Genomic DNA, 22,966 nt, shown 5'->3' with positions numbered 1-22,966 from the left:
CCTGTTCCATCCTCCTCATCTCCACCGCCACCATTACCCACCAGTGCTTGCCTGCAAAACCCACTCTGTCCCCTAAAACTCCACACCCCCATTAGTTCAATTTTATTAGATTTCCCTCTCGCCCAGAGAGGCAGTAACATCCCCCCCTCCCTGCCTCCCCTTCTCTTTCTCTCTCTCTCTCTCACACACACACCTCTTCCCTGTTCCTCCTCCTCCCCCTCTCCCTCTGCTTGCCAAGAGCTGGGGACTGTTAAACTGATTTCCTCAGGGAACGGTGAGGCAGACAGTCTGATGGGAGCGCTGGGCTGTAATGTCACCCCCTCTCTCCTCTCGCAGGTTCTGGGGCCAAGCCGATCAGAGCCGAGCAGAACAGAGCTTCCCTGTGGTTCCAGACGCAGACGGGGAGATGGACATAGGCTGTCTGTTCTGCCAGGGCCAGACGCTCTGGTGGTGCTCGGAGGAACCGTGGCGGTATGGGCGCAGCGAGACACACGCCCACCGAGGAGCATGCTCCAAAGCATGCGCTCATACTCTTGGCAGCTTCTGCACCCTGTCAAGTTAATGGATGGGCCTCTGACTCCAGCCTGCATATCCCCACTGTTCCCTCTCTTGTAAAGCCTTGCTCGAGTGCAGCCTACATAGTTATCACTACATCCACTGTCACAGTCTTGAATACAGAGAATGCCCCAGAGTGACAAGAGACAGAGCGTGAAGACAATACTAAGCACTAACATATCCTCAGTTTGTGGCGTGGAAATTAAAACGTGTGAGGATCTGAGTTGAACGTAATTTGAAAACGTCAGAGCTAATGCATTTGAGCTTAAAATTGTTATTTAAGTATCATTCAGACCTTGTTGTGCAGTGTGTTCTTGTTTTTTTTTTCAATATTTTTCAAGACATTCTTACGACCACTTGGATTAGATTTCACACGATGTTAATGCACCCACATGAGATGTCTCTTGTGTTCCAACTTGTAAAAATAAAAATGTCTGAAAAGCAATCCGTTCAAAATAAGAAGTAAAAGTGGCTCCACACCCCATTCCAAATCTGTTAGCATTCATTTGCTCGGGAGATAACATATTCACTATCTTGACTAAACTTCAAAATCCGACCAAACGTCCAATTTTGAAATCACCAGTCCCGCGATTTGAGGTTCCGGTCTGGCCCGTGCAGCGGTGGCGACGGGTTCAGCCAAGCTCGGCTCTGCTGGAGTCCCGTCCTATTCAAGAGCCCTGAACCGTGACCAAACGGCCTTCACGCACACGCACCTCCCTCCAGCGCACCTAAAACAACACGCGGTCGACCGAAGACAAACAGATGCGACGACCCGCCAACGCTGCAACCCCTGTCCCACATTCACACATGTGACCGATCAAGCATAAAGACACCTGAAAAGACTTGAAATGTAAATTCTGACTCTCTAATGAGTGACGCAGTGATATCCCCAGTCGTGTTCTGCAGAATATACATTTTTTAAGGTGCCAACGTGTTGGCATCGGCAGGTCTGTGTTCAGCACTAATAAATTGGCAGACATATCGATTCAGCGGCTCCTACCTCAGGGCTCCATTGCCATAGATGGAAGCGTCATATGTTTACATAGAAAAAAATGCATCCAGTGCATTTAACCTCTCACTATGTGTCCTGTGTCCCTATTTGTTTGCACATCCCACGTTTATTTAGCTAATCATGCATAACTGATGTTTACCACAAACCATGTGCAAACTCTACGGCCGTGGTTTACTTTAACCCAGTTTGTTGGCAGATGTGTTTTGACTCCGAGGACAATGAGTACCAGAGAGCGTGCCTGTGCACCGAAACAGAGCCATGTGCACACACAGGCGTGAGCATACATACATGTACACTGTATACAGTACACATACACATAATCCAGAGCTCGCTGCGGCCGCCCGCAGCTTCAGCTGTGCTCTTAGCTCACCGTTCGCATTCAGTGACATCATACCCTCACAATGCCACCATTCATTCGGATGTTGCTCACGGAACCTGGAGTTAGACTCCTATTGTGTGCGCTGCTCCTCCTCACAACAAAAGGTTTAGCCAGAGGTGCTCCCCTACTACGGCGAAGAAGAAAATGAATGGAACACGTAATAGATCCACCACGTATGCTAATGGTTTAACTGCTTACAAATGACTTCATACCGAGCTAATCTCTCGATCAGTCACAACGTTTAAAGGGCAAGAGATGAAAACTGACACTGCTGCATAAGTTTTACTTTCTTGGCATTCGTGGACTAAAATGCACATGCCACTCGTTCGCCGTTTGGGGCAAAACCTGATCTTTAGGGCTATTAATTCAAATGCCCGCCACAGCACTATAACCGCGCCGGAGCGTTGGAACAGTAAAGGTTGTGTAAATTAAACATAAAACGCGACACAGTGCACTAGAATTTCTTTGATTATTGGTCGTCCCGTGTGCTATGAAATGTTCCTTTAAGAGAAGCACCGTTTTTTCCCTCTCCAAGTAAAAAGGAGCATATTTATAGCATGCCAGGAATTATGTCATCCACCAGTCCAGTGCCAGCTACACAGCCAAGCAGGCTGCAGCAAAAGAACATATAGTATTGTTTACCTCATAAAAAACTCAGCACCTAGTCTGATGCTTAGTGACAAATTTATTGTCCTTAGTAACAATGTAAACAATAGATAATTGGAAGATAATAAATAACACATTTTCATACGCCAGCACCAAACCGTTGCAAGGCCTCTCTGTCTGAAATTAGCAAGCTGGCAGGATGTGTGGAATGCATGGAGCTCATTTAAAAAAGACACAAAAACAATGTCCACCACTTTGAAAAGGTCCCACTGAGCTGAGTCATGTGCCGTAGCTGGCACTCGAAGATGTTTTTTAAAAGAAGCCCGATAAGGGCTTGTTTGGGCTTTTCTCTTTAGAGATGAAAAAGGGATAGTGAGCACCTTTCATCGTGCAACGATATCCGACAATTTGAGCGTGACAGGAACGTATAAACACGCGTGTGTTTATGCAGCGTGCCTCTCCACGTGCAGGCATCATTCGTGCTCTTGTTTTGAACCTGTCTCTGCGCGTGCGTACGTAAGCGTGCGGCTACCTAAGAATGTGTCACTGTGCGAGAAAGACGGCACGGAGATGGAGCAGGCGGTGTGTCTGTTTGTTGTTTTTGCAAGGCCCTGTGGAGAACTGGCCCGGAGTGGTGACGTGATGCTTTGGCCGGCGCGCTGTGGAACTTGGCCTCCTCTCCGCTGCGTTTCCTCCACGCTGTGAGGGTCAACTATCCCACAACCTCCAGCACACAACACTCACCATTCAATTCCCCAGACCACAACAGAGCAGTGCTCAACCACACCCGGCACCATGAGCACCCAGTCCTTCGCTGGAAGAGAAAAACACTTGAACCAAAACTAATAAAACATTCCAATCTGAGCAAAACTCCCGGACAACAAACTAGAAGCATTAAGGCAAACATACATGTCAATTATTCCACCATCAGGCTTCGCTGTACCACTTAAACGATGGCACTTAAGGAGAAAATCAAGAGAACAAAGATGGGCACTGATGCAGATAGAGCCTTTGGCCCAGAGAGCACAAACAGAGAGCTTAGAGCGAGATATGAGTCCCCAAGGGGCCACAGCAGTCCTTTGGCTCATTAACTATTTACACCAGAGACAGGCCTCCCTACTGCTCTGGCCCACCACAAAATCAATTAGCCTTCATTAGCCCAGCCCTGGGCAAGCTTTCTCTGACATGGGAGGGACGATCCTGCTACAGATGCCTGCAGTTACCACAAAATATCAAACAACCACGTCCGACTCATCGTACGTGCACGCACACGCGGAGGGAGACAAAGGGAACTAGGCCGGGTTTTCACAAAAAAACTAATCTCTTAAACCCATTCACTCCTCGGCCCCCTTAAAACATCAATACAGTCTCTCGCCTTTCAACTCCCCGGGTCATTCCGCATGTCTATCTGTTTCCCTCACGTCCATCAAAGTCCCACTCAATCCGCTTCTCCGCCCTCGCAGCGCGAGCGTCGAGCAGAAGGAGTGCATCCAGGTCCGTTCCTCCGAGGTGTGGGGTTACAGTGCGGAGATTTCCCATTGGCGGAAAGTCAACATGGTCGGGGTAATGCGATTAGAGCCGGATTGAGAACGTCGCAGGGGACACATGGGCCTGATCATGGCCCAGTTATCCGATAGCGAGGCCGTATTTATCGACCTGGCCCGTGCGAGGATATTTCAGACATTAGAGACCCCGTCTATGCTTATGAAACCCACGCTGGAGATTGCACCCGGATAACACAATTAGTCTCTCACTTTCTGTCCACAATCGTGGAATTCCATCAGTTGTGTTCAGACATCAGGGAGCAGAATCTCAATTGATTCACATTTGGTTGCTGTGCCTCAAGACTGAATGGCCAACTAACCAGAAAGTTGCATGGTTAGGGGGCCTGCAGCCATTTAGTGAGTGCATATGTTTATGGGAGGCCTAACAGAGCATTTACAATTCAATTACACAGATAGGAGGAGGGGAAAAAAAGAGAGTAGGATGTGTCTGGATGACGGCCAGAGGAGAGATAAGCCTAATACACTAATATTGTGTTACCCTAGTGTGTTACCATAGGAACAGTAGAAGAGATTCAAAAGACTACAAAGACGATCAATCTTGAGAGAGCAGGAGGAAGAGGGAGAATTAAATGCCCTGGGACTGCTCCCACTCTCCTCTATCAGAGCAATAACTCTTCTAATGACCTCTGCTACCTCCTCTCTCTCCCTCGCTCTCTCTCTGTCTCTCTTTCTCTGAAATATGTTTCTCTCTAGTAAACTATCTATAAACCTTTCCAAACACAATGAGCAGCCAAAGCCTTTCATTATGGTTTGCGATTTTTTTTGATGTCTAAGTTCTTACTCTCTAGTTATTTATTTTGAAAACAAAGGTTGGCGCTCGGTCATATTACTACAGTATTAATCAATTCACATTGCTTTTTTTTTTTTTTTTTTTTTTTTTTTTTTACTGTGACCATTTTACATTGATCAAGGTTACTGGTATTAGTGCTATTATGCAGAGCCAAGACCAAAGTGGGAGACTCTTTCAGCAGAGCTTTTTTCTGTTGCCACTCTGAAACCTGTCTCCTCTCGGACTCTCTCCCCTCTCAGCCCGTTCCCTTGCTATAACTGGCTGCTTTGTGAAGGATGAGGTCATTTTTGATTTTTTCCCTGCTGTGTTAAACCAGTGCTAACAAGTTGCAGGACCTACAGAAAATGTTCTGTACATTAAGATATACATCAGCCAGTCGGTGGGCAGCCGAGCCACAACCACATAAAGGGCCCATTATTCCAGCCGGAGTCTCCAGCGCTGCACTGGCAGGTTCAGGCGCAGTTTTGATTACACACCAAATGATGAAATCCACACAGGCCTAAGAGCACAGCTTTGCTGGCACAGTCCAGTGGAAAAGAAAGTTGCAACACTTTGAGCTTGCGTGTGTGCTTTCGTGTATGCGTGTGCATATATGTGTCCATGCGTACACTTGTGCATACTCACCAGTTTGGCTTCTGAGTGCATGGAGGGAATGTGAGTGGAGGAGCAGGAGCTGCTGTGGGCGGGGCTTTGCATGCCCATCATATTGGAGCCCATGGACATTTGTCTCTCCATCTGAAGATTCCAACAATATGGGAGCAGCGTTAAACAGCCGTAGATACGTGCAAATATTTAGTCTGCATGCAAGTCGCATATCGGTAAACATTGAATCTTACGCCGTAAGTCATATTTGCGCCGATGTTTCATGTCAGCGTGAGACGCCCCCGCTGCTTTCACAAACAAAGCTTTTAGGATTTAAAGTGTGAGACTTCTCCTCCCACCCAGCAGGCGTTTCGAGCTGAGATGAGAGCGCACGAGAGTCTGATTTCACATGACAGGCTGCCCTGCGCCCAGCTCTGTGTGATGATAACTGGAGCTGACCTAAAACAGGAAGCCACCACAGAGGGACTTAACACAGGAAGCTGGTGCAACTGGGGTGTGAGTGTTTCTGATAATAGTGTGATGAGCGTCTGCCAGACAAAAAAACCTTTGCCATCCTAGCTGCAGGATGCATTAATAAGGTCACTGAGGTGTGCAAATGCATTTGAGTCTATGTGACTGTATGCGCTCACCCCCTGACCCTGGTCAGCGTGGTCATGTGTCACAGCTGGGGCCTGAACGTGAGGAAATCAGCTGGGTAAGCCGTCAGGGGTGAGATGTCACCTGCGCGGGGCGATAATGTGAGTAGCGTTCGCTGCGCGGTACACGCAGGAAAGAAGAAACCTTTGTTTGAGCATTTGCATGCGTACGTGTGTGTGTGTGCGAGCTGACGTGGCCTCACAGCTGCTTAACCCTGGCTGGTGTGGTGGTCCTCAAGAGAAACGGCCCCTCTCTACCCCCCGCCCCCCTCCCCTCCTTTGCCGGATCCCCTCGCCCCCCTCCCTCTGTTCCAGGTCCACAGAGACTCAGGTCTAGAACCTGACACACAACCTTAATTGCAGTAAGTGTGTTTTGTGTAAAAATATCACCCAAACCTGCACCCCTTTCCTGAACCGTCAATCTTCCCCAGAATCGCTTAGCTCTTAATTTAATAAACATGGGAGGGATTTTTTCCTCACCATAAACACGGGCTGTCTTGTGTTACAATGAGAACACATGCTATATCATTAGAATCCCGATACGAGGAGCTTTCTCTGCCTTGTTATCATTTCCTGTTACTCCATGTGGCTCTTCTAAAAAAATTTTTTCTTCTTTTTTTTGGCCTTATCGCAACAAAGTCTATACTTGAATCACACATAATCATTCATTTCTACAGGAGATGACTAACGTGATTACTGCGGTAAGTCACTTCAACAGTGACAGAAAACATCCCAAACTGCAAACCTAAACACGGTTTACGCGCGGCCAGAATGTACAGTAGACTGTCATCACACGAATGACTGATTCCGCCTCTGTGCGTGTGAGAGCGAATATGCTCTGTAATCCGTTGTGGTACTCACAGGCATCAGCACAGCAGAGGAGCCAGGCATGGTTGGGTCTGGCAGGGTTCCAGGCATGGAGGCTGGCAGAGGCTGTCTCTGTCTGTTTCGTAGGTGCAGTAGTGAGGACAGAGATCCAGGGACAGGCCTGAGAGGACGCACAAAACACACGACAGACTTCACATTTTGCACTGTTAGACACAATCTAATTGTATTATTTCTTGTTTTGACACCGAATGCATCCTTGAAAATGAAAGATTCTTCGTGAGCTTTAAAGTACAAGAGAGAAAACATTTGCGATCACACCCAAGAGAGTTTTCAGTGGACCCCAAACGCACACAGAGAGAGGAAAATTATCCAAACTATTTTTTAATATTTCTGGTGTGAAGTGTAGTTCTTCACAATCACTTCACAAATGTATGTGTTGGCCACGGCGCCGCGTTCGAAAGGAGAGGCTTGGGAAAGAGCATGACACTGACGAGAACTATCCTGCCATCGTAATTGAACAGAGTGAGATCGCTGAGCACGTCAGCAATTTAACGGATTTCACATCTGTGTTATTTCCAACAGCAGTTTTCCCCAACTTATTTTGCCGTGCCGGATGAACTTTAGAAAAACTTTAGAAAAGTACAGTCCGCTAAGTGCAACGCATGAGTAATAATGCTGGTGATGATAAATTAATAATATTTGTCATAACAACCGAATAAGATGTGCAGGGCTAAAGTGGAAGCCCTGTTGGGGAAAGATCCTTCGGTGACCACAAAAGCATGCGTGGACCAAAAGGCTTATCCACACTCACGGCCACATCAATAAATCACATGTACAAAGAGCGCGGCTGAGCTTTAACTATTGACAGCAGTCCTGTCTCAGTGACTGGCTCAGGACCGTAGCCATCCAAATACTTGGACCACTACATCTGCGCACGGTGACATCATTTAAACAACTGCCACCAAATCCCAGCTTGTAAGAACACCAACTCCCAGCTGCAGGGTGTCGCTACACCCACACACATGCAGTAACTGTTTAATTCCTACGGCCAGAAAAACAGCGTTGACGACATGATTCTTTAATAACCTGCCACGGAAGAATCAATAATTCTCCAGTTATCAGTCTCATCGGGGCGAATGCTGCCACTCACCAGTCAATAAAGCTCCATTTCCTCAGGCATTTAGAAATTAGGATAAACAAGAAGCATTTGACCACATCACAGCCTGGATTACCGTAATAGTGAGCAGTGAAGGACTGACGGCCAAATGGAGGGGGCGTACCAGAGCAAACGGTCCCCCACCTGAATAAATACCTGTATTTTTCCAGACCTAAATATGTGCATTTACTCTCCAGACATTTTAGATTGCTCCATACACACAGGGCCATTACCATCCTGACTGTGTGTCATTCCTGTCTAACATCCCAATTTATCACAATCACACTCGTTTAACGGCACGTACGACATCTGAACAACACTGCGAATCCAAACATTTCCACATGGGAAAAGTCATGAAAGTAAAATGAGGTATGCAGTGTGGCTACACACTGCATCAACACAGCTTCACTCAGCGTTCAGACCGCGCCAGCATTCGAGGGGATGAAATAACAGTCACGTGGCAGTGACATGCTGTTAACTTTGGAGATAAAAACAGTTTTTCTGGATTTGCATCCACTGTAATGATTGCCCGGTCACTTTTTTCACATTGTAAATGGGTTTTTAAAGGTGATTTATTTTGTTGTTGCTTCGAGCCGAGGGGGAAAATAAATTTTTATCTGTAGAAAACAGTTTGAAACTACACATTTCAACCTAACTGCCTCAACATAACTGGCCGATTCACATCACAGTTAATTTTTTAGTTATTTTTCCTTTAAATAGTATTTTTTTTAATATAATAAGTAACTTTTTCACCTTCATATATAATAATAACTTTGTTTAAGCTTGAGCCATGGAGACGAGTTACAGTAACAGTGCTCAGTCTGTCAGTGGCAGACAGATAATAAACAAAACAAAATCAAAAAAGCCCTGGACACTGCGCAGTGTCTCAGGTCTCACTTTCCTGAGAAGAAAGGCTCCTTTGAAGCCCGTGGTACAGGTTGTACTTCTGCACCTGTCTGTTAGTAATGCTAACGCGAACACCGTGTTCGTCGCCATGACACACATCAAAACACAACCTGCCTGACCAGTGGGAGGAAAAACAACAACCAACATCTGACGGCGCTTCCTCTGGAGGTTAACACGATTTTGTGCCAACTCGGCTGATAAATAAAGACACTTCACACCACAATCAGCGCTGAATGAATTTAGAAAGAACATGTGAGTCTCCACTCACTTCTTGATGTGGAACCTGATAAATATTTTATATTTGAATTCCATTTTCAGTAGCGTTAAAAGATTAGTTAAAGAAAAAAAAGATGAAAATGAAAATATCTGACATGTATCTTACATTAAGTACTTGCTTACTTACTTTTTCCATCCTATAAAGACCCTATATGGTTGAAACTAGTTACTGTTTTTCAGCCACTATGTAAAATCATATAAAGGCTTTTAATACAATTGTGCATTCAGTGATTTTAGTTCTTTCTTCTCTGCATTCTTTAGTATTTAGTATTCAATCTTAAAAAAAACAAAAAAAAACATGTTTATTTCTTTTAGTTATCTTCTGCTTGTTGTGTTTGCAGTTGCCGGCCTCTGACTTTATTGTTCACCGGAGGGTACAGTGTCTTCAAAGTGTTTGCGTCTGAATAAGTGCATTTATCAGTGTGTGAACGTTCATTAAGCTGTGCGTGAACATGTGTGTGTAAGTGAATAATGACAGGCTGTGGCTCCACGGAGGGGATTGATAATAGCCTGGGCTGTGGGCCCCAGGGGAGAGCAGGTAGACACTCTGCAGTCCTGACCCTGCACTCTCACATTACTGAGTGCCTTCCTCTCAGCCCGGCTCTCCTCCACAAACCCCGCCCAAGAACCACCACAGCACCCCCCAACCCACCATGACATCATTACTAGACCTTCTTCCCTTTCTGAATTATTCTTTTACTTTTTATGCTCTCTAGTTGGACAGCCCGTTTTCTCCGAGTTATTCTGATATTTTTCTTCCAGCTGGAGCTGGACGAGGCGACCCCTCATTGTTTTGTTAACCCCCCCCTCCCCGAGTAACTATTTTCCGGACCCCTCACGGTGCACACACCTCAGCTCAGGGCTCTCTGAACTCGCTTGCTGCAAATCTTGCAGTGTGCACACACTCTAAACCCAACTGTCCCGGTCCCGACAACAGCTCAAGTACTGGGGACTCAAACACGAGGGGCTTGGCTGCCGTCCAAGAGGAGAGAGAGAAGGAGAGAGAAGGAGAGAGAAGGAGAGAGAAGGAGAGAGGTGCAGTCAGTCCACTGACTCATATCCTTCCCTTTCTGACTCTGCTCCAGCAATGATGTAATGCTCTTGGCTTTTCGCCCTCCCCCCACCCTGTGCCTGCCTACCCCCAGATTTCGTCCCTCCCTCCTCTCCTCCTCTCACTTTTCCCTCTCTTTCCCTCCTCAACCCGTCCAACATCACTGCGCTCACTCCTCTCCGGGTGAAGTCACTGTAAGCTCTGGGTAGACACAGCAGCTAAAAACTTTTGAACGTAACCAAAACAGCTCAGGGCCAAGTTCCAGACGTTTGGGAGATGGTGGTGCAGTCGCCATGGGAACGGCGGTAAACAGAGAGAGAAACAAGGGCCTCAAACAGCTTGCAGCTGCCTGGCTCTCTGAGTAAACACTACACAGGACCTGCCCCTGATTTACTGCCTTTAATCACTGGTGGGAGGAGAGTGCCATGGGGTTTGGACTGAGGAAATAATACGAATCTGATCAAATAAATCAGCCGTAATGGGTTACGACACAGGCTGACTTTTATTAGCAGGCCAGAGAAGGGATGGATGCTGGGAGGGCGCTTCGCTGGGATGGGTCTAGGATTGGGTGTCCTCACATTAGGGTGCCTCAAGCAGCGTCAGGCCATGCCAAAGTACAGTTGAGGAATGGTGGTGAATGACACTCTGGGTCAAATTAGCGTAAGCGTTCAGGTATTTCTTCACCAAATGAGATTCTGTTTTGATTCATCAGATGACGTGGGCTCAGACGGCTTAGCTGAGTTGTCTCTCGTTCTCAACATGAGCACGCCGGCGGATTTGTTTCACCGGTGAATCAGAAAGAGTCTTCAGCAACGACTGTCTCGTCTCGTTACAAGTTGAACCGATTGCCGTTGTAATGTTCGGCGTTCGCTGCCCCTTTCACTTTCAAGGACACTGTATCGTTCCGCGTTGTCACTAGCAAAGGTCGACCATTTATTAGCACGCATGCCCTGTCCTCCTTAACACACTCTTTCATCCTGCCACCTGATTCCCTTCTTTCAAGGCAGCCTCATCTCTCCGCCCTTTCATTCAGTTTTCCACATTCCCTTTCATAATTTCACATTTTCCCCCCACACCTTCATTCTTCCGCTGCTATTTTTTCACACTTGTATCAAAACACGGTCTACCTTTTCCTTTCCTTGCCCGGACATGTCTTTTACCCCGTCCTCCACCCGTCCAACCTCCATCCTAATGTGATGCCTCTCTCCGCTACACCCTCCTGATCCTTCATTTCCTCTCCTCCATCTACCTCCTAATACCTTCTTCCTCTCCTCCATCCACCTCTGATCCCATTTTTTTTTCTCTCCTCTGTCCACCTCTGATCCCCCTTCTCCAAACTTCCCCACGTTGTGATCCCAGCGCTCCCCAGAGCTGTGAGGCACGTCCCTGTGTGTGAGTTGCTCGTGCAGGAGCCGGCATGTGTGGTGGCCCCGGGGCAGGGATGACACAGACCCGCTGGAATGAGAGGGAACAGAGTCTGGGCGTTCCTCTACAAACGCACTATTAAACCCATTGCAGTACACAATGAGCTCATCTTAATTCAGGTCAGATGTACATCCTGCTTTTTCTCTCTCTCTGCTTTTCTCTCTTTTCTTTTTTTTGTAATTGATTACACTACTGTATGCGCATACCTTTGTTTTTCTGTACCTATAATCTACTTATTTCCCCTCCTGCCTACCGACTATCTCTATATCTACTAAGCTTACTATTTATACGCACGTTTTTGACAGCGGAGAAGAACGTTTGTCAGGTCGCGGCGTGAGGGCGGCCTAAGCAGTTTGTCGAGGTCCCCCTTTTTCTACAGGCAGGATGGACCTCCCTCCTTATCACAACTTTGTTAATGCCCCCTAATCATAAACAATAATAGAAGAGGCTTTGTTTAAATTGTGAAGTTCATGAGGTCAAATTCTGGCCGAAGAAAGCCGATAACGCTCTCGCTCCCTCCATCTCTGGTCGTGCACAATGCACACAGACGTCCGCACAGTTGTTTTAATACCCGCATGGCAAAACGTGCTATGCAGTCTCTAACGATGCCACATGTAGTGCAGCATCAGTGTATTAAAGTTTATTAATTATAGTACTACAAAAGTGTGAGCGCACATTGTATTTGGTTCAAAATAAAGTGTAATTGACAGATGGTGCACTGTCTTTACACATGAGTTGCATTTGTATTCAAAATGTCTCCAATAATAGCAGTTGTCTGGCAATGATCATGAGTTGGTATTATGATCATAACCTATGCTGATCAAAAAACAAATTCAAACATGCTTTTCAAAAAATTCAAACACAAAGAATCTCAGGTGTCACCAACCTAAAGTTTTGACTCTGTGTTCCTCAACTATCAGTCAGCAAATCTCCTTTGCAAACATGCAGGAAGTTCGCAGTGAATATAGCGTTTGCCACCTGACACTCATGAAACCCTCGTGTTTCGTCTTCGAAGGCACGAAGACCAGAATCTATTTGTGCTACTTCCCTTAAAGGCAAAAACAAGGACCACAAGTAGCTGGGGGCCTGAGGTGTGAACTACAATGTGCATTTAAAGCAGCATGGGAAACAAAACCACAAATTGACTTCCTTCAAAGCTCTGCACGGTGATGTGACAACCCGCGCTGCACGCAGCACGCCCAGGGTGGGACACCACCAACAATGCATGATACATGCTTAGAGATAAATCGTCTACCTAGAAAAGGGAACCACGACTCTCGGGCAAACAAACGAGTAAAATAAGGGTTAAGGTCAAGTGCAAATGTCTGCTTTTAAGGGCCCAGAAAAATGATAAGAAACTGTCTTGGTTTTGGCGGTCACCAATCAAAACTGTCTGACATCATTAGTGAGTGGTTTTGAGGATTGCACCTTTTAGATTCACACAGTCTTTTTTTATAAATGACTAATTTAAGATATTAACTCAACGTCCAGGTTAAAAGCATTCGTTTTCCCATAACGGCCAGCATTCAGAGAAGCCTTTAAATACGACATCATCATGAACTGATCTGCGCTCTAATCACTCCTCACTTAACCCAGCTGCATTCAGGTTGATTGTGAGATGTAATGGAAAGAAACGGACTGAATTCCTCCGCTTCAGCCAAAATAATGCTTTGTGCCCACACCCATCTACGCGCAGATCTCTTGCACTTGCAAGTCAAAAGGTTGAGGTTTCCAAAAAATGTTGTATCTCCCATGGTTGACTAGTAACGTCCAACGCGTTTAACTGTGACATAACTCAGCACCAGATGTTTATAATTGAAAGGCAAGAGAGCATTCGGCACTGTTGGACACCGCTTCCCTTTGTATGATAATGATAGCCGTGACATTAAGATCTGCTGGCTGTTCCTTATGCCTGGTTTTAACACTGGTTTGTGTCAGTGCAGCTCCCCACAGACCTTGTTTAAGGACTCGGAGCAAAGGGAGAGAGAGAGAGAGAGAAAAAGAGAGAGAGAGAGAGAGAGAGAGAGAGGTCCTCAGGTTTCACAGCTGCAGGCCCAGCTCAATTCTAAAGTAAATGGACTTGAGGAAAGCCAATCCTAATTGATTCCAAGCCTCAAAGCTCTTTAGTAAACATTGTGGAGCAATGAAAATGACTTGTTATCCTAATTCATTGGATGCTCACGCCATGCACTCAGAAGAGCCGAGGAACAAACCGGGGGAAGCAGATGGAAGTGAGATTAAACTGATTTTGTTTGGTGATTTTGTCTCATTTAAAGACATATTCACCACAGAGCTCCTTAAAGAGTGTCAAGATTAAAAGATTTATAGGCGCACAATGATCACGTACAAAAGCATTACCACGCTTGCCAGGCATAACTGTTTTCTTAAATGTCGCTTATAATGATTAAAATGTAGTTTGCGCAGTCTCTTCTTAAGAAATACACAGTCAATCACAACACGCTAACACCCACACGTCCGACTGTTCGACGTGACAGGGAACCACTACCTCTATCTGAGGACAGAGTTTGACTGGCCTGTGAAGCTTCCAGCACAGGAACGTGGGAAGTTCCAGGGCCGTAGGAAGTTCCTGTGGAGGGACCCGGTGCACGGAGACTTTGGTTAGCACTAATGGCTTCCTGTGGAAGCACCGCTTTACAGCGGAGGGGTTTCCTCAGCCCATTTTCCCGCTGATGCGAACATTTCCAGATCAGCTTTCTCTCGTGTGAATTTACTCATCTTATTCATGTGTCAGGCTCCCATCCAGTAAACAAGTGACGATTCTGCAGCTTCAGCACATACAATTGCTGCTCAGTGGCTGCGTCGAATAATGTGTGACAGATAGCTGGAGCTGGGTCTCGGCTTCAATTATGTGGCCTACAACCACCACCACATGGCATACCAGCTCCGATTTTAAAATCAGCCGTTTTAATGGCAGTGAGCTATTGCACCACCGCGTCTGTCTGGGCCAAATCGGGGGAAAGCTTCGTGACCACAAAGAGCCGCGAAGTGGCGAGCCTGTGCTTTAGTGAGGTGCGGAGTTTATATTGACAGGTAAAGTCAGGTGAAGCAGTCCCAGCGAAGTCTCTGTTACTGGCAGTGATTGCTGCTCTTCCAAGGGGATGAAATTCCATCCCTGTCCTTGACAAAGAGCCTGATGGGGTGTCAGTCAGGCTTAGTGACGGGCCTCCCATCCAATATTCACTAGCTCCCCAAGCTGTAAATCTACACAGCACAACCTCGACGCAGGCCCAGCCCAGGACAACACCGAGCCATCTCGTTGTCTGCCCAGCTTGCCACAGGCCTGGTTTACAGTAACAAAGCCCTGGCACAAGTCTGAAGGTGGCTGAGGTTACGGCACAGGGAATGAATGAGGGCAGTGGGACGTCCTCACAGGGGAAAACGCGTATAAACGTGTGGGTGAAAATTATTATTTTACTGATGGATAAATACAAAATGAGCTCACAGCCCCTTATCAGGCGGCAGAATTGATAAGATTCACACCCCACGCAGCCTCACTGCGTATAATATATATCGCGTGTATCGGCACAGGGTCTGATTATGACTGTGTGAAAAAAAAAATGTTTTAAATTCTGAAGTGGCACAATTCTGAATAATGCATCGTCTCTGATTGCAAAGGTACGAGAGAGGCTGCAGTCTAAGGTGTCTGACATTCCCATACTCTGAAAAGGACTATTTTGGAGCATGAAATGCTAAACCGTTGTAAAAACAGTCACGGCTGGGGCTTCAACAATGACCTCATCCTGTCCTCCGGGACCCTCTTTTGGCATGCTCTGCTGTGGGACAATACTGAATGAACAGCAAAACATGAATCGCCAAACCCACACACACGGATCCGAATGTAACAAAACACTGACATTACCTCAGAGACAACAAGAGATGACAGCCGGCACGGACACAAAGGGACCAGGCTGAGCCTCAGGCTGTCACTCTAACAGGGGCACACTTGAGGTGAGAGGATACGCTCTCATCACTGCACGCCAGACAGTTCTCAGTCTGTCAGCAGTTCTCAGCAGTACCTCTAACCAATAGTAACAAAACTGAAATTCATATTCATATCCGCATATGGAAAGAGATTGAACATCTTGTTACCTGTACGGTTAATTTAGCCCCGTGGCTCACTCACCCTATCTGTCTATTTGTGGATGGAGCCTGAGTGATGACGGAGCTGGACTGAGGAGAAGGCAGAGCCTGCTGGATCACTATGCTGGTGTCGTGATTCCCCATCCGTGAGTGGGACTGCTGGTGCTGGCCTTGGCCCGCCTGGCCGTGCAGTGAGAGGTTCTGCAAAGGGGAAGAGATGCAAGCCGGGTATACAAAGTTAGGAATCTGCTGACAGTATGTGATTTTTCACTATGACTCGAGCTTTTACGACTGAATGGCCTTCGCGGGGCTTCATGGGGAACTATGTAAATTTCATCTACAGGCTTTTTCGGACATTGAGAATCTAATTAGAACCAGGTTTTAGCAGTACACTTTCTTTTCACCTAACTTAAATTCGTGCACGCACAAAAATAACTTACATATGGCGCATTCTGCGGAAATGTTCAAGCCTACTACTCACGCCATAGTATAAATATGTGACTATTTTCATCGATAGAATCTGTTATAACTAAGCTTCGGTGCTTCGCTCCTTTATCTCTCTTATCGTGCTTCACACTGCCAGAGAGTCTTGCTCTGACTCGCCTCCTGCTGACTTAGCAGAGCCTCCCATCATAAACCACAGAGGCTGGGCAGGCTAGACGTAGTTGACCTGAGTACAGGCAAGCTCCAGAGCCAAGCCGCCCAGACAACAGCTTAAACTACAGCGTGCACTGCACATCTCCCCAGACATTAGATAAGCAGTCTGTCTTGTGGTGATTTGACTAGCACCCACGTTTCTGGTGAAGGTGCCTCAGGGCAGATCTATAATGCATAAATGATCACGTCCTTTGTCAAAAGTCAAAGCTTTGTGACTCTGCTCACATGCGAGACTGTCTGGCCGGGCCTTTTATTGTTGCCAAAAAGCTGTCTCAGGGGTCTGTCTTTATTTCTGGGAAGAAATAGGACTCCCTCCCTAAGACGTGGTTGGAGAGCTTTTTGAAGTTACAGGTGGAGAACCCGATCTCGCTTCTCCTCACCTGTGGTGGATGACAAATCTCCACCTGCTACACCCGTCTGTCAGTGTTGACGAGACAGATGGGGACCGTGGAGTGTGGTGATGGGGGGTATGGCTGGCTGGATGTGCGAGACGTGAGTGAAACAGAGTAAATATGGCAGAAGTATCTGATGTATGCAAACACCTTGTGGTCAAAGTTTTTTTTTAACAACTGAGCAGAGTGTGGTTACCTGAGGTCTAAGTGTTTTTAATTGGTTAAAGGGGTGCTATCGAGCTCATAGATTGCGGGCTGCTGCGAGTGACATGACTGATGACAACGCCCGATAAGTTCACAACCACCTAACCCCTGTGGATGGCTGTGGCTTTGGTTTTAAAGTGTTATTTTTTCAGCTTGATGCTTTGTTCTGTAGTCCGCGGTACCTGTTTGCTGTCTTCTTCTTCCTGGGCTTTGCAAAACTCCTGCTCAATGGAGCAGTCCAGCTCACTGAACAATCCCACCTCCTCGCAGTTCTTCAAGAAGCGCGTCGGCGTGGGCGTCTGGTCTGGAAATCAAAGAAAGTTTTTTTTTTTTTTACATGTTTTAGCTGTGAAACAAGCACTCTTATTAGATTTTATTTGTCAGGCTGTCCTTAGTTAACCAGAGAGCGAAGTAGAAGATAACGAGAGGCATGCGAAATGAGGACACTGTAACATATTAACCGTGGGTCTATTTCCATTGTTTCATATTGTCGATTTCATCCTCATTGTCATCTTCTGTAACTGCTCGTCCTCTAGAGGGTTCCGCGGGGACTGGAGCCAATCATAATTTCATACGTATCTTTTTTATTTCATTGCGGGGACTGAGTACAATATTAAACATATACCCAATAGTAATATGTAATGTATCTTACCGGAGCTATTGCAATTTTACATACACACCAGGACACACAGCATAAATGAACAAATGTGTTTTTGTACCACCTGATTTTGCAGTGTCTTTCTGTTTGTTTGTGCATACACATATATATATATACACATGCATACATATATATTTATACCTGTTTATTTGACCTATTTATCTGTGCGTACCCCAGAAAACACCGTGAACGAGATAATGGAAATCTGTCTAAAGAATGATATAATGTACGTGGTTGTTAAATAATATGTTTTTAAAAGCATTACTTTAGTTAGTGAGAGAGAGAGTTAGATGCTTCCCTCGACAGCCCCATTTTAGCTGACACAGAACAGATCCCACCTACCTACCGGGTGGGGGTCTCATTTTTTGAGCTCGCTCAAGCTGCAGTATTCAACTTGACGTTGTGGGGGGTGCGCACAGATCGGGTTTCAGACAGTTGAAGGTGATTTCAGGATCGCGATTGTTTCAAGAGCTAAAAGCATACTTCATGGTCTGTTTATCCGTTCTGTTCTGGCGCTAGGCTGCCATTCGACTCAAACTTTCATTATGGTAAATGCACGAAATGCAGTTTTACTTGAGTTATACTTCTCAGTTTTCGTACACACACACACACACACACACACACACACACACACACACACACACATATATATATATTTAAACTCAAGCAAGTAACGTCAGTTTTCGGTCGAGGATTTGAGGCAATGAAATGCAGATATGGTGAGAGGTGAGCCTTAGGTCAACGACTATGGTGCTAAAAGATGAAAAGTGGAAGGACGTGTTAAGCTAAGAGCTAAGCGTACAGTATAACCACTGGCTACTTTATTCTGAGTCCAAGGTCTCGGCTGTAACTCAGACACCAGGGGAAAAAAGACACCCAGCCTAGAAAAATCTGATCCTGCCGTCCACCGTGTGTAAATAATAAAGAAGACACAATCTCAGTGGTTTGGCTGGAAGGGTTCGCGCGAGACGGGTAGTGTGGCAGCGGGGACATTTCTAAGAACGAAGATCTATACTTATGGATTGGCCTTGGGTTGACACTGATATGCGGCGCGCAATCTATGACCCGGTATTTCTTTGAACTCTAGATTAACGTACAGAACAGCGGGTCAGCTGGGGCTTCTTCAAACCCCCATCTCCGAAAAACCTCCCCCTCCCTCGTCCCCTCACACGTCAGCACCTCAGCGTTTTGCTGGAGCGGTATGCACCGAGCAGAACTGAGCTTTGAGGTGACGTGTGTCAGGCGATTTACTTTATTGTAAACAACTGGAACGGACCTGTCATGAAGGTTACTGATGATAGACGAGCGTGGATGACTCACGGCAGCAAACAAACTGCGAAGTTCCTCGTGGGGGAGTCTGCATTGATGTGCGCATAACTCACCTGATAACATGTTGTCGTTCTTTATGGAGGGGAACTTAAGGGTCATCTCATGTTTGTGGCGATGTATCATCAGATGGTCCTCCGTGGGGAAGCGCTGATGAAAAAAAGAACGACATTAGTGCTATTAACGCATGTTCTAGCGACCTGTAAATAGTCTCAAAAAATCCACACATCTAAAGCCTTAAAATAACATTCATTCTTATTCTCTATTTAAAGATTTTTGAGAAAGCTTTAACCCCAGTCCCGACCTCAAACAACATGTTCTTCTATAGGTATTTTTACACCTGCAGTTTTATTTACAGTATGTGTTTCACTCAGTTCCCTGCTACCCTGTTTCTCTGTCGTGCGCGAGGCAGTAACTAACTCCTCCGGCCTCCTCAGTGCATACCTCTTCATGTTACTGGCAGGCACCTACGTACACACACGCACTCATTGTGTTGAGCTGCGTTGTTTTGTCTCGACACACTCACCTGAGAACAGCCAGGAGCGTTGCACACGAACGGCCTTTCCTGGTCCGAGTTCATCACTCTGGCGAACGTTTCATAAAACTGCAGAAAAAAAAAAGACAAAAGAAGAGGGGCAGGGAGGAGAAGTGGATGACTTGAGTTTCCTTGCCAGCACCCAAAAAAAATTGTTTTCTCACACTAAAATAATCTGGAAAATGACATCAAGACGTAAGGTGGTGGAAACCCTGGATTCAGTGTCTGCGCGTTTATTACACATGCTACTCATGCACATGCTATGTGACTCTCTAAATCTTACAGTTTCAACTAAACAGTCCAGTTGTGTATGCAAATGCATGCATGTACTTATGTAAAATTTGTAATCAAACACCAACGCCACGTCGAATCCACTGTATCAACATAAATGTTTATGCTCATTTGAAAGTGAAACCGGGCTTATAATGCTGCTCCGCTCATCTGCTTCCTACATACTACTTCCCAGTAGTGTCAAAAAGTTCATTTTCACTCATGCCACTACGCAGTGAGACAAAACGACCTTTAAATGAAAGGAACTTATATCTAACCAAATAGTTCCACAGTTTCGTATTTTTAGGTTTCGGCCTTCACTGCTTAAAGTTTGAATTGGCTTATTCAGTTGGTATGCATCTTGAAAACAAGAAAAGGAAGTGGTGTCAGAGCGGGAGAGTACAACAAATGTACAACAATTTAGTTGGAAAGCAAGACCAGGTTTCATGACACGACTGCCACATGTGTACTTTAGGAGCCATAGGTTAGCACACCACAGCCGCATCCATGGACCAAGGCACGTATGAGTGGCTCAGCTGTCATTTAAGCTTTAATCATTTAATGCGAAGGAGAGGGCCTTCAAAGAAAAGGAGTACTTGCTACTGCTGCACTAATTAAAAACTACTAAATGAAACCGGAATATTATAAAAGTTAAACACCGTCAGATTCTGTAATTATTATACTGTCCTTCTATTTACTCACGGCTATTGGATTGTGGAAAACAACACTTATTCTCAACACAAGATGACATGTAAAGATTACAGGGTGTCAAATTAAAAAAAAAAAAAAAAAAAATCAAGAAAAAAGAAGTGCATGTTAACAGCTTTTCACGTTATTTAAAGGCACTGATGTGCACTTTAATCTGTCAGTGATTTGATGCACGGCTCACTTGTATTTAGATCTTTCAGTGGTGAAGTTTTCCTGTTTAGAACATTGAAATTTGTTCTAACATCTATAAACATATTATCATTTAAAGTCAGACTAAGGGAGTTACTTGTGGGCTTTTTAATGCACCACATTAGTGGTACAGCTGGCACTGAAGGTGTGGTCAGTTTACAGCTTGCTTAGTCTAATCGGTAACTTCATGATTTTAGTAGGAGTTTACTTCACTTCTTTACAGCAAATTAATATTTGGTATTTCAAACCACATTTCTGTCCAAACGTGTTACAAGATACTACCCAGCACGACAGTGTAAACTACCCTCTCCTCACGAACACTAAAAATCAACCTCTGCAGTGATCGCATACCAATATTACAGATGTGCAGCACTTTCAGGCAGATGCTGCAGCAGATGTTAAGAGAGCATTACTATTAATCCCCACCTAGGAGCGCAGCACCAGGGGACTGTTTTCAGCTTCAGGCCAGTGCCGTGATCATGGCAAGCAGGTAGACCTTGTATCTCGTGTGCACATAGTCCGCGGAGTACGTCAGACTTACAGAACACTCATTTTACACTTTCATAAGTGAATTAAGCCTTTTGACTGGAGCCTGGATGACATTTGGAAGTGGGTAGGCGTAAAAAAAAGTCTTTGTTTAGACAGTACAGAATTAGAACCAAATAAAGACATTCAGGGGTAAGAAAACAACGGAGCAACATCAACATTTTCTGTTGCTCTGTCTCCATCACGTAGCATTTCCCCCGGTCTGAAAACAAAAAGAATTCTGATAAGAGACTAGTCATTTAATCGCGAACGCTGGATGTGCAGTTTGTTTATAATGTGCTCTTGGTGATGACTAAAACATTCACAGTATCTACAGAACTGATACTGCTTCATTTATTGCGGGCACGACACCATACATGCGTCTAACTTTCATAATCTTTAGTCGCGATCACCAGTTCGCGGCACAACCACGTGTCAAGTGCCGAGTATGAATATCGTCATACACTATGTACATGTGTGTCTTTTTCATGGGTACAGACTATTTCCTCAAGCACAGTCAAAACACTCAAATATTGTGTTATGCTAAGCAGCGCTGTTTTCCTAACAAGCTGTACTTCATGACCAAGCCTGCAGAACAGGGTCTGGACAGGGTCTCTCTGTCAGGGAGCAATGAGCCCTGGTCTCTCTTTCTGTCACCAGTTCACTGAGTCTCTTCTGCGGGGGCCCCTAAAAACTCACCTGGTCTCCTTTGGCACAACAAACCTGACCAGCAGCGCTGATCCACAGCCCTGAACCCGAACTAAAGCCAGGAGGACGTAAAGCACCAGAAACAGCGCCTTCAAGACCCGTTCCTAATTATTCATGTCTTGAATCAACATTTTAGGCCGCATTTTTTTTTTTTTTTTTTTTTTTTTTTAATCTCAAAATGTTACACGGAACTTTCGGCTGTTTGTGTAACTCCCATTCCCACAGTTGTTTTCTGCCTTTCTCTCGTGCGCACTCACGTGAACATAAATCGCTCCATCAAATCACAAAAACTTGACATCGCAAAACAGTGAGGGAAAATAGTTACTATTGCAACAGATGCAACAGCTAAACTTTTCCTTCCTGTTCCCGTTTCTAAAACGGGACTCGATCATTCTATCACATTTACCAGGAAATTCAAACCATATGATGCATAAAACTTTCAACCATTAATTCTGTGAATGCCTCAGTGAATTATCCAATAGCTTTCACACTTCAAATTATCAGTACTCAACGCCCTTTCCTTGGAAAGGGCACTTGGCTCTCGTTTAATAGAGATGTTTTAGTTTAGCAGAGGAAATTTGGTTACACTTTACATTAACTATATCCTGATGTGAGCGAGGGGAAGGATTAGGGTCCGGCATTCGATTTCAAGAGGAACTGGGGAGGAATTCTCCAGGTAGACCACATACTGCAATTTAAACAATATGGTGAGGAAAAGAAGGTTTGGGGTGCAATGGCATAAGGGATTAAAGCAAGCACAAACATGCACTGCAGTTCAAATCTCCTGCGCCCCATACCCTGGGCTTTTGACAGCACAAGTTCAAGGCAGGATTACGACGATCCCTGAGGCAAGGAACACTGCCCTCTCAAACAATGCCTGCCCTGAACTTCTGCTCTTAAACTGCA

The 22,966-nt window shown here is 45.5% G+C and overlaps 1 protein-coding gene across 5 annotated transcripts in view; it reads right to left on the bottom strand.

Annotated features, from left to right (window-relative positions):
- creb5b (cAMP responsive element binding protein 5b) overlaps positions 1 to 22,966 on the bottom strand; it is a 41,570-nt gene that overhangs the window by 10,038 nt on the left and 8,566 nt on the right. For all 5 annotated transcript variants that reach the window (XM_047599636.1, XM_047599635.1, XM_047599633.1 and 2 more), the window contains exons 2-7: positions 19,652 to 19,729; positions 19,182 to 19,275; positions 17,324 to 17,445; positions 15,932 to 16,089; positions 7,007 to 7,133; positions 5,532 to 5,642 (exon numbers count right to left, since the gene is read on the bottom strand). In XM_047599636.1, coding sequence (XP_047455592.1) covers positions 5,532 to 5,642; positions 7,007 to 7,133; positions 15,932 to 16,089; positions 17,324 to 17,445; positions 19,182 to 19,275; positions 19,652 to 19,729 — 690 coding nt within the window. The remainder of the gene's footprint in view (positions 1 to 5,531; positions 5,643 to 7,006; positions 7,134 to 15,931; positions 16,090 to 17,323; positions 17,446 to 19,181; positions 19,276 to 19,651; positions 19,730 to 22,966) is intronic.

This window comes from Mugil cephalus, chromosome 11, assembly GCF_022458985.1.
Source record: "Mugil cephalus isolate CIBA_MC_2020 chromosome 11, CIBA_Mcephalus_1.1, whole genome shotgun sequence".
In the NCBI taxonomy this organism is placed as follows: domain Eukaryota; kingdom Metazoa; phylum Chordata; class Actinopteri; order Mugiliformes; family Mugilidae; genus Mugil; species Mugil cephalus.
The sequence above is the reverse complement of the archived record's forward strand: the minus strand, read 5'-3'. Positions and strand labels throughout refer to the sequence as shown.